This window comes from Phaethon lepturus, unplaced genomic scaffold (assembly GCF_000687285.1).
Source record: "Phaethon lepturus isolate BGI_N335 unplaced genomic scaffold, ASM68728v1 scaffold17912, whole genome shotgun sequence".
Taxonomy (NCBI): domain Eukaryota; kingdom Metazoa; phylum Chordata; class Aves; order Phaethontiformes; family Phaethontidae; genus Phaethon; species Phaethon lepturus.
The window spans coordinates 26,916-39,245 of NW_010522807.1; the positions used below are offsets into that span (position 1 = coordinate 26,916).

The 12,330-nt window shown below is 44.0% G+C and overlaps 1 protein-coding gene across 2 annotated transcripts in view; it reads right to left on the reverse strand.

Moving 5' to 3' along the window:
• The window catches only part of RASGEF1C (RasGEF domain family, member 1C), a 28,186-nt gene that overhangs the window by 14,009 nt on the left and 1,847 nt on the right, over positions 1-12,330 (reverse strand). Inside the window, exons 3-6 of one of the 2 annotated variants that reach the window (XM_010281943.1) lie at positions 12,231-12,330; positions 9,490-9,627; positions 3,323-3,535; positions 1,133-1,207 (exon numbers count right to left, since the gene is read on the reverse strand). The exon at positions 12,231-12,330 is cut by the window's right edge and continues 2 nt beyond it. In XM_010281943.1, the coding sequence (XP_010280245.1) occupies positions 1,133-1,207; positions 3,323-3,535; positions 9,490-9,627; positions 12,231-12,330 (526 nt within the window). The remainder of the gene's footprint in view (positions 1-1,132; positions 1,208-3,322; positions 3,536-9,489; positions 9,628-12,230) is intronic. The other variant, XM_010281942.1, reaches the window with a different exon arrangement.

The following is a 12,330-nucleotide window of genomic DNA, read 5'->3' on the forward strand; positions in this document are numbered from 1 at the left end:
CACTCAAATTTAGTGCCCTCATTTGATCTCTTTATTTTACTTCACAACAGATATGACAACTGTTCATTTTCAGTCTTGTCCCTTGCTGAAAACTCACTGTGGCTGGTTTGGTTTCATGTTTCTGACACATCTTTGCTACCTTCAGGTTCCTTCCTAAAGGATGTGATCAATGCTCAGAATACTTGAAACACCATCTCTGCCCACTCCCCTCTCTCTGAAACCAACTGCAGAATCTTCATAACTCCAATAACAGAAGGAAAGAGCCCAATGTTGCACTTTTTATCCATCCATCCATCCATCCATCCATCCATCCATCCATCCATCCATCCATCCATCCATCCATTTTTTTACCATTACAAGCTATTGTGGTGCTCTGAGGGCAGCACTATAAAGAGAGTTCTTCCTGTTATGTTCAGCATCCAATGACAAAATTCTGCCATTGATCTATAATCTCAGTGGGAGTCCATATGCAGTTCTGGGGAAGAATCTTCCATTCTCTTTCTTTTCTGGCAGTATGTGAAATCTCCGACTCTCCCTCTCCAGCCAGGAAGTCTCTTTCCTTATTGAGGCACTCACTGAAACGCTGCTTCAAACCCCACTGGAATCAGTGGAAAGAATCCAACTGGCTTTCACAGACTTTGGATGAAGCCCTGATCAGACACTCCGTTCCCTGCGGTGCTTTGGGTTAAAAGCTATTGTGTAGAGAGAGAAGAGTATGTTGATTCATGACGCACTGACTCATTACTGTGGTGTCTGGGCACACACTATGGGCATTACATCACGTCCAGAGTCTTTACGCTTCAACGCTGGGAACAGACATTCCCTGGCTGTGTACAGCCGCAAGCCATCTGCCCTGGTCAAAGCAGGTTAGGAGGAACAAGCCAGAAAGCAGAATATCAGAGTGCTGGCCAGTCTCAGGCTAGAATATACTTTCACCAGGAAGGAATGGCAATGACCTGCCAGCGCGAGCTCTACCAACAGGTCTCATCCTTGCTGTGAGAATACAGGTCATCAGCTGGCCTGGCCGTGGTCAACACGTGCCCCAGGCCTTGCTCTCATGGATCTCATTACATCAGTTCATCTAGAACAAATAGTGATTGCAGGAGACACTTTGCATGCAGACAGATCATACCTTGGTGCCATCCAGAGGGTCTTTATGTACAAATGCCTGCACAAACTCCTCAGGTCCAATGTGACTTAGCCTTTCCTGGGGGGGGAGAGAGAGAGAAAGAAATAAAACACCCCAAAATCTCTTCTGTTTCTCTTGGTAAGTCATCCCCATTATCTGTCAGCTCTGAATGGTGTTACTGAACTGGTAGACAGCCAACTAGCACCAGATATTAAAATTCATAAGAACAAATAGAGTTATTTCAGCAGAAGGAAGAAAATGAGAATAAATATATCTCATTACTGACAAGCCACAGGAAAAGCCCTCTCCACTGCACAGACAGAAGGGTGCTGGATGCACAAGGCTCCATCTGGGAGCCAGCAGACCTCAGTTTTGTGCTTGGTGTTGCCACAGACCCGCTGTGGTCCAGCATTACTCAACAGCCTTGTTTCCCAGCTGTTAAAATGGTAGCAATAATTGTGATCTGGTAACCATGGCAATCCATTGCTCATCTGCACACACAGTGCCCTGACCCTACCTCCCTACCCAGTGAAGCTCAGGTGAAGCCCCAAGGTGGTGGCTCTGTGCCACTGGGGAAGGAAGGCATTAATATAAGCATGTGCATCTGCAAAGACATTGCTTATGCTGTAGAGTGTCCCAGGCATTACTCAAAACAAGAGTAAATAAAGCATCCAGATCTATCTTAGTAAAGAACAGTTCACTTCCACCAGCTCCTGAACAAACCTGGCAGTTCCAGCCACACCACTGGCCTTCTTATTAGGCTTTTCAATTCCCTTAAACGTGTTTATTAGAAAAAAATATTTGTTGTAGGCCAGAAAGGTATTTCAGAGGAGATATTTTGGAATTACTACAGCCCAAACTTAGAACACTCAAGCAACAACAAAATTAATGGTAGTTTTGCTTAAGTGAAAATGTTATGGCAATTCCTATGCCATTTCTCTTGGCTTCTCACCTTGCCACTGATAACCATATAGGACTCTTACTAGCAAATAACTGTTATTAAATAAATAGCAAATAGTTCTTACTAACAAATAAGCTTCAAACAGTTTCAGTGCAGAGTAGTTCCTGTACCAGATGCAGTAAGTGAAACAGAAGGTAGATATCACTGATTATAGTAAAGTGGGATGAAAACCTCTAGCTGCATCAGTCTTAAAAGTGCAGTGGTGCCCCAGTTACAGGGAATCTCCTCTTGGAAAACAGTTGTACTGTGGAGGGAAAGAAAAGCAAGGAAAAAAACCCTCAAGGCAGAAGGACTTCTACTGTCTGGCTTAAGTCATATAAAGCAGAGAGCCAAAGTTGCATGTTCTGAAAACTAAGGTGAGAAGATGATCCTAAATTTGGGGGTTCTGAACTATTCCACTTCTTGCCAAATAGAGCATCAACTACCTTCAGAATTCCCAAGGCTAACTCCATGATATTCACTCCAATCTACAGTCCATTTCATGGTTGTTTTTTCCAGCCTTTCAAGAATGAATACTGTCTACAGGAGGACAGGCAGCAGGGAATCATTACAGCACCAAGAGATCTGCAGATGGCAGCAATTTTTTATGTTCTTCTGTGAACATCCAAGAGGTCTACACGGAGGACCTGAACCTGGGAGAAGGGTGTGCAACACAACAGTCTGTCCAGCATCTGGGTACTGCAATTGGAGTGATTACCACCAAAAGCCTGTTTGAGAGTGAGCTGCAGTCCACGGAGGGAAACAGCAGGACTTTGTGGGTGGTATTTGAACACCCTTGTACGTCCATGCACAAAGTCCAAAAGGGAACAATGAAAACCACATCAGACAACTCAGATGCTTTGTGTACCTGTTGGAACAGATTTGAACTGTTAAAATTTCTTCCAAATTAATAAAAGGGCTAATGACCAGCAATTTCAATAGCACCTTCAGGTTGCGGGGCTCAGGGTACCTTACAGAAGTGGGAGCCCTTTGACCTTCCTGTGACTATGACTCGCATTTCACAGATAAGCAGGGTGAAAAGTGACCCACCTTGAGGTGCACAGGAACATGGATATACAGCTTGCTTTGCAAGCTTCTCAACCTGTCAAACCCTGCCTCCTGCTGCAGTGCTGATACAGCACGGGATGTGCTGCAGCAGTGCAGACATTTTTTGGTTGTGTCTGGAATACTTAGCAGCTGATGGCTTAAAATAATATCTCTGACTGCCGACATTGGGAACCATTCCCACTTACCAGCTCCACATGTGTCAGCTGCTGAGCCAGAGTATAAGGGTCACTGCAGACGCTCAGGATTTCTCTCTGAATTGATGGAGGTTTACTTTTAAAGGCAACCAGCTTATCAGAGACAGCAGCACTGATCTTGACAATCCCTTCTTGCCCATGGCTGAGGGTCGCAAGCTTCTGATTCAGGGTTTGCAAAAGCTGATTCATCTTTTTCCAGTAGGCCTGGAGAGGCAGGGAGAGGAAGACACATAAACCACCCACAGAACTTGACAAAGAAGTGGTTTTATGCTGAATTTTCCCTTCTGCAAAATACCCCTAAGCCAGCAACAGGTTACCATTTTATTTTCAACAAGCCTATTTCAGAATAAGCAGTTGGCTTAATTACAGTTCTGCGCTCTGGACCACAGAAACAGGCTGCAGTCAAGAGAAGAGGCAGGCAGGACTGGTGGGTTGGACTGGCACTGATACTCACATGTTCCTGCCAACCTCAGGATCAGAGAGCTAATGCTAAAACATGAGTTATTGCAGCTTTCTGGAACACAGCAGCATTCAGTACCTATCCTTTGTGTCAGCTACGTGTTGGCCAAGAACTCTACCTGTTAGTGGTACCTAGCCAACTCTTACTTATTAGGAATAAGAAATGTTTCTAACACTATTCTCTCCAACCTTTTGAGCTGAGAGCAGCAGAAGCATGCTGCTACTTGCTGCCCAGTTGGAATGGTCTGAGCATCATGTAGCTTTGAGTATTTAATATCCAAAATGTTAACTGCTACTGAAGGAAGCTCATATCATATTCCAAGCACAGCCATGTGCTCAGCAGGATGATCATTACTAAGTTGCTCAGGCTGTTCTCAGAGCTGGAGATGCTCTTTACAGACACTGAGTGGAGCTGCTGGCCATGGAGGATTGGCAGAAAGAAATGCCTTCAGCTCTTCATGACTGACAGATGCAGACATCATAAAACTGAGATAATTGAGAGAATTGGTGGATCGGCTCTAAAGACAAGGATTAATTAGAAACGTTCTTGGGCAAAAACCTTATGTGGAGCATGGGGTGTACCCTGCTGAGGAATATGGCCTCATGGGCTTTCCCAGCCAGAAAAAGGAGCATCAGGCATGGGTTCAATGGGTGCTTGCTTGTCCTGGTTTCAGCTGGGATAGAGTTAATTTTTTTCCTGGTAGCTGGTATAGTACTGTGTTTTGGATTTAGGATAAGAATGATATTGATAAGACACTGATGTTTTAGTTGTTGCTGAGCAGTGTTTACACTAAGTCAAGGACTTTTCAGCTTCTCATATTTCCCCACCAGTGAAGAGGCTGGAGGGGGGGCACAAGAACCTGGGAGGGGACACAGCCAGGACAGCTGACCCCAACTGGCCAAAGGGATATTCCAGACCATATCCTGTATATAAACTAGGGAGAAAGCTGGCCAGGGGGCTGCTGCTTGGGAACTAGCTGGGTATTGGTCAGCAGGTGGTGAGCAATTGCATTGTGAATAACTTATTGTATATATTCTATTATTATTATTATCATCATCATTATTATTCCTTCTTCCTTTTCTACCCTATTAAACTGCCTTTATCTCAACCCATCAATTTTACTTTTTTTCCCCCAATTGTCTCCCCCATCCCACTGAGGGAGGGGAGGGAGCGAACAGCTGTGTGGTCTTCAGCTGCCTTCCGGGTTAAACCACAACACTGCTCAACTTCAAAGAGCATGGTCACTTGGGAAAAGTTTGCAGGCTGGCCTACTACCAGCTCCTCTTCCAGCACAAAGACACACAGTGGAGAGAGCCTCTGGCTGCTCACAAGTGCAATAACTCCTTGCTCCCCGTCCAAAGAGAACTTAGTAACATCAAGTTGCCAGTACCATCAGTTTGTAATCTGTCAGTGTGAAACCAGAGCTGGCACGAAGCCGTCTTCTGTTACATCTGTACTGCACAGCAGATGTACACCCTGGCACGCTCCACGCAGTCCTCATCATCACAACAGGGACTTGGCCGGAGTGTGCCTTCCCATGAAGGCCAACACACACCTGTGTTGCATCCCAAGCTGGATGCAGCCCAAGTGAGGTCTTGGGAAGTACTCCCGAATCCCATGGTTTAGATACAGCCTTTGTCTTCTTCAGATTTTTGTAGACTGTGGATAGTCTTCAGTGTTACGCATTGACAGCACTCATGTTTTAGGTGTTCAAGGTACCAGAAGGCAGAGTCAGTGCTCTTCTCACCTACACAGGATCCCATCTGCACACTGGAAGTAGCATCTCCTACTGCTTCACAATGAAGAATAACATGCTCATGTCTACCCTGTTTCCATTACAGTCTGAGACTGGAAACCTTCAGAAGATCCCAAGTGCTTCAACTTTTGCTGCAACACTGTAACTTTCATACATCTTTCCTAGCAGAAGGTTTCACATTGCTGAGGAACCTCTCATTTCACTCAAGGAAGATGCTCTCTTGAGCTGGGCTGGAACACGGACCACATAAGCAGGATGTAGTTAGGCGTTTTTGCAAAACAGAGCTGGTAAGTCCAAAATGAAGCAAGTACTTAGAAGGCAGGAAGGACTTGTCTTGGAGAATGACAACATATGTTATATTTGGAAGCAAATCACACAGGAGGAGTGAAAATTGAGTGAGGAAGATGTTTAAAAAAAATGAGAAAATTAAAAAATATTCTTTGTTTTTATCTGTTCCTGATGTATACTAGCTCCAGGGAAGAGAGACTACTGGCCGTCTTCATCTAACTCCTCATTCAAACAGATGGTCACGCTTTTGATTTACAAAGACTGTCCTGGACCCAAACTACTGATCACCATGTAAATATTTCTCTGGTTTACATCCAGGTGTGTTTGCAAATCTCAGCATATCTTATCAAGCTCTATGAATAGAAAGTTATTTTTCAGTGGAAACTCAAATAGCAATATATTTGGTATTTCATGAACATATTTTGTAAACAGGGGGATTAATTTTGGGGTTGGGGGGCAGGCATGGCACTAAAATCCAAGTCTTCTACAGAAGATAAAACATCTGACTAAAAAACTTCTAACTGAAAACCTGGTTCTCTTTCAAAAAGGAGTTTGGATAAGAAATCTTGGACCAGCCATTTCTCTGCAGTATTAAATTCTTCACTGTTTGGATGAAAAGCCAAAAAGCAGCATAAAATTGCTTGAAAGACATGCATATTACCCAGACTTTCAATAAATCCTTATCAAGAAATCTAGTTTCACCTAGTATTGTAGGGAATATGGCACAATAATATATATAGACAAGAGTAAACAAAGACTCAGGTAAGCCAACCACCTACTAAAGAATGAAATAAGAGAAAGACTTAATGGACACAAAAAAGATTACTCAGAGCTTTTGAAGAGATTCACTAAAAATAGGTTGGGTGCACCCTTGCCTAAAAAGCTTTTTTGTGCGTGTTGGAGGAGAAATTAAAAAAAAAAAAATCCTGCTTTTGCCCTTTTAAAAACATTTCTTGCCTTCTTTAAACTATGCTCACTAAGTGAAAACAACATTGTTCATTACCTTCAACATGCTGGTAATTACCTTGCCACAAAGTGACCCCCTATTGTACAGGGGCTGCATGCTGGACTCTCTCTCACTTCGATGCCACATTAACAGTCAATAGAAGCATACTACTGTTTAATATTTAAAGAAAATGTTTTGTTCTTAACTGGAAAAGTTCTTTGGAAGATGGCAGGCCTCAGCAGGTGGCTGAGGAGCTCAAATTTTAATTAAAATGTCTAACTCTGAATGCAAATCACAGCATTTACTAAGAAATGCTTCTCAGCATGGACACCTTTATAAGCACATCACAGAGCCTTTAGAAAGTGGACTCTACAAAGGACAGGAGCACACACTGCAGGGGAAAATCCTGCATTAACCTACATGGACTAGATGACCTCACAAATCTTTCAATCTTTAATTTCTATGATCCACAACGGGCACAACTTCCTTCCAACAACTAATGGGCACCACCACTCTTTCGTGCTGTCCCTTAAAAAAGGAAATTTGCATTTGCAGGATATGAGCTGCTTCTTAAATTAATTATTAATTTTTCTCAGGCATAATCACTTGCAATTATAGTACCTAGTAAAATTTGAAAAACAATGATTCTCCCCGCAGCGTACCCATAAGCATTGGTACACAGCTATGCCCACTCCAGAGCGAAGGTGTGCAGCACTTGCTCAGGTTACGCAAATAAACTATTGCTTTGGATGCAAAAAGTTGATTTTTAGCATTTATGGCTCTCACCAGGGCAGGTACTGCTTTTAAAGAGCACCCATAAAGCCCCTGTTCTCTGTCCTTTTGGCTGGTTCCTTCTTTCCAGTGGACATGATTTTGGTGGGTGCGTATGGGTTTCTCTCGCTTCAGATGCTGAAGGGCTGCAAGGCACCTTTCTTGGTGACTGGCAGGAGCAAGTTCATTGCCTCTTCCCTGTGAAGGAGAAGTTTTACTGCTCTGCTCAACAGAATCGAGGCCACCTTGGCTCTTTTTGAAAGTACTTTGTGTTCCCTTCACCTCCATCAAAGGGTCACGCAGCTTCCCCTTCCCACCCCTTCTCCCCCACGGGCTGGCCAGCCCAGACAGCCAAGCCATGCCAGCCTAGAGCCACCCAAAAGTGCCAGCTGTGATGCCAGCCCAGCCCAAGAGCAGCTGTTTCCATTTCTCTCGTGTTTCATGTGGGTTCGAGGGTCCAATTTAATTTCTGTTGTGCTGCAACCCTGCTAGTTCCTCCTGTCTTCTCTCCACCCCTTTCTTGGACTCATGGGTATACGATTTTTGTTCTACTAAATTGCACCCATCTGTGGCCTGAAGCCAGGCCTTGATGTAGCCAATGGAACTGAATTCTTCCACATCCCATGGTTAACCTAGAAGTAATTAGAGACTCTCTATATTATTTGCTCTTATCCTTATTATTTTCATGGATTTTGTGGTATCTTTAATGTTTCTGAATTAGTTTATAGGATTCAGCCACCTGAATTTGCAAGCAGGTCTCCCAGAGACTCCACTCACTGTGTCCTACTCTGCCACACACATGGCTCATGCATTTGAACACCAAGACCATACAGCCATCTAGACTGAGTTTTGCCCAGCAGGCCACATACTGCTGTCTTCCACCACTTTCACGCTCCCAGAGAAGCTACATGCCCATAAATATCTGTATTTTCTTTAAATGTAAGGACTGTCCCTTGCTATCTCACCACATCAGCCAAACAGACTGGATTCAACAGGAGCTATCTCGTGGCCCATAGATACTGTGAACTTTGATGGGGATTCCAGTGGCATCAGTCAAACTGTGATCAGAGTCTGCTGCTCTGTGCCTGCTCGCCTCCTGTCTGGCTCCCTGCTTTACAATATCACCCAGCTCAAGCATAGGGCCTGCGAACTCTTTACACAGGACAGGAAGGTGTAAGCCAAACACTTGTTAGAATCACTAATGAAAAAGATGACAAAATGCAAAGATTGTTTTTAAAAAACCTGACAGACTGAAGACATGTAAAATAAGGAATGAAAAATTAGGTTTCGGCACAGGTGGTCAAGGACATAAACAAATGGAGAAGGTGAGAGAAAAAAGGACCATAAACACCCTTTGGTGGTTACTCTTTCACAACCCCTCATTTTCTTAGAGAGAGGAAGCCTTCATCAGGTACCTTCAGGCAACTGATGATCCTTTTTAGCTCCCCAGCGCAATCACTTGACGACTGGCTGATTGCTTCACTCCTCGCTTGCTAAACTAAACATCCTGGAGCACTCCCTGAGCCACGGCTTGGCCAGGATGGTTGGTCTCCAGTCACAATACTTCACTCCTCTGCTAAACTATAACTTGGGAGATCACAGCTCTGTTGCTATTTAAATCATGACCACCACATTCAGTCTATGCTATGCCTCAAATTTTCCCTCTGTAAACCAGGAACGTTATTCTCTTATAATCTGATGTGCAGTAGATAAATTCTACTGATCACTCCAATGTGTCCCTGTGTCACTGCCACAGGGGTACCTAAACTGAGAGGTGTGGCTTTCAGGGAAGCTACTACATGTTTCAACTGTCAGAGCAGAACAAAACTGTAAGAGTTCCCAGGAAGAGACACAGAACAGAATACGCCAAAAGGAGGAACCAAGTGGGAAAATGAACAAAACATCTCCACACAATGTCCTAGGTCAGACATCCTCACCTCATCACATGGGGCTATCCTGTGAATCATGTCTTTCAGGTGGCCAATCATCCGCTCCTCCTGAAAGTCATATGGGAAGGTCTCCATCCACTCTGTCAGCAACTGTAAGATTTTGGGTCCAAATTTTCTGACCCGTGCCTGAAATGGAAACCAAAATGATGGATAGGGATTGAAACATGTTTACTCATTAAAGTTTCCCAGCAAATATGTATCTCACTGAAAGCGGAGCCAGATTTTCAAAGAAGGAACTGATGGTTGCACCTGCAAAATCTGCACACATGCAAACAAATACTGTGGTGCACAAATTATATGTTTTGGTATGCAAAATATACCAGCACTTAGATGCATGCACAACTGTCTGTTTTACATGCAGATTTAAATATTCTGTACATGCAGTTGGTCAGTTTATGGTTGGATGGACATTTTGTTGATGCAACCTTTATACCTTTTTTAAAAACATCTGGCCTTTTTACTCATTTGAACCACATGTTCTTCCATTTTGTACTTACAACCTTCCTACGTTTTCATCCTTTCCTGAAAAACTGATTGCAATGTATTTCTTGACCAACAAAGAGGTGAGTCTTTTGCTTTCTGGCCATAAGAAAAAACTGCTTAGTGATCACTGGCAGATGGAGCACGAGGAAGAAAAGACGGACAAAACACCAGCACTTTAGTAACCTTACCTGGGCTACTGATAATGTTGCTCTCTTCCCAGCTGAGCTGAAGGTCACGATAGGACAGGGATACCCACTCACATAACACACAGCCAATGCCCACTTTATTTTTGGTGTAGATTTATCTGAGGATGCAGCAGTGGGAATAGTCAGGAAGATATGGGGCAAGGAGGGAAATGTGGGGAACAGCACAATTGGTGCATTAGTATTATCTCAAAAGATGGCCAGTGCAGCTGCTTCGAAAGCTTCCATCCTCCGTTATCCAAGCACACGTGAAAAGGAAATTGCGTTAAACAACAAACTTCATTTTTATTTACAGAAAACAGAGACCAAAACAAACAGCCTTCTTCTGCATCCTACGTACTGTAGCTAAAGTACACCCTGTAATCAGGAAAAATTATACTCTTGAGCTCCACAGCTCTCTGCTTTTCAACCAAGGTGGTTAAAATGCGTATTTCAGCTTTCCAACAACAGCAGGTTTCAATGAACCACATCTCTAAAAATAACTGCTGTCAGCTAGCATTAAGCTCATGCTCAAAGACCAGCAGGTGGCTGCTAAAGGGAAAGCTTTATTGGAAACTACAAAGGTCTGGGGAGACATTTGCTCCAGCTGTGTAAATGGCTATTAGGAATTGAAGGAGAGGATTTTGTGCAAGTCACAGGACACAACTCAGGGGAAGGGAGGTCACTTGTGTGCAAAGTTTCAAAGTCAGCCCCACTCTCAGGAACAGAAAATCAGCTGTGTTCCACCAGCTCTGTGTTACTGCAGGCTAGTCCAAAATGTAGACTCACCTCAAGCAGAGTGGGAGATCTTAGTAGTAAGATAATGTTTCTCATTTTTTGCAAAGTTTAATGAGTAGCAAAACTTTGCAATGCTCACATTTTAATCCTCATAAATTTGCATCTGCCATAGCACTGGCAAACAGAACCCATCACACCTTGGAAAAGTTGTTTTGGATGCTGTACCTCATGCAGATACTTCCGTTAACACAGACTGTACGGGCAACCCAAGTATCAGATTCCTGTGTAGCCTGGCTGATTGCTCTCCATAGTGAGAGCAGAGCTCCTGTTACTTATGCAACTGGTTGCCTGGGCAAAAACAAGAACACGTGTTCAGATGTTGGTGATTCAGTATTTGATGCTAAAAAAATACTGTTTCAAAGCTGGAAAGGCTGATCTTGAGAATCATTTCAGAATTCTGGGTTTTTTGGAAAGTTGCAACTAATACACATTCTTCTTCCCTCCACTGCACTGAAGATGCACCTCCTGCTCCAGGTAATGCACTGGAGAGATCGTCATCAATGCACCAAGGAGAGCATGGGTGGAATCTAGCACTGAATAGGATCCAGTGGGATCCATCTCCACTGTAGCGTCTGTGAGACTGCCAGAGGATGCACACGTGTTGTTACACACTGTATCAGTCTGCACAGTCCCTAGGGCAAAACAGGAGGAGTGCCGACACAGTAACAGCTTGGGTGTTCTCATTCTGTTAGCTTGTCACAGCCTCACCACTGCTTCAACTCATTCCTGGTGTGCCAGACAGCGCCGCTCTGCAGCACGGCTGTGCGGACAATCTGCCGGTGCAGGCAACGGGAGGTTAGTGGGTAGCTGCATGCTGTTACGTAGCGTTCAAAATGACAGGTAAGGCCAAGAGGAAATATTACTGTACCAGAAGCAAGAAAGCAAAAGGGCAGACACATTAAGTAAAAATGGGAGAGTGGTGTGTCGACATCTGCAACTAATAGCGTGTGAGGTTTACATCCTACCTCCTTGCATTCCGCAGGCTTCATCAGAGCCTTAAAGAAGTTAAGAAGGAAAGTCACCTGGGAAGACTGAGACAGGGGGAAAGGGAAAATTAGAAGAAGATTTGAAGTGACTAGTGCCCGGAGCACTGCTCTTGGACATGGATGCTAGGATGTCTCAATGTCAGGATCTCGGCGGCAACCATCATCCTTTATGAGAAAGTTTCATTCAGTCCAACGGGAGGCAAAGGACACACTCCAGAGCCCCAGAATTCTCTGCCCATTGAAAATACCCCCCATTTTTCTGCTGCAAAGAGAAACTAACCTTGTCCAGCACGGGGTCATCCAGCCGCTGCTGTTCAATGCACTTGTGACAAACACGGGACAAAAGCTCATGGGGTTCAATGAAGAGTCTGGGACTCAGC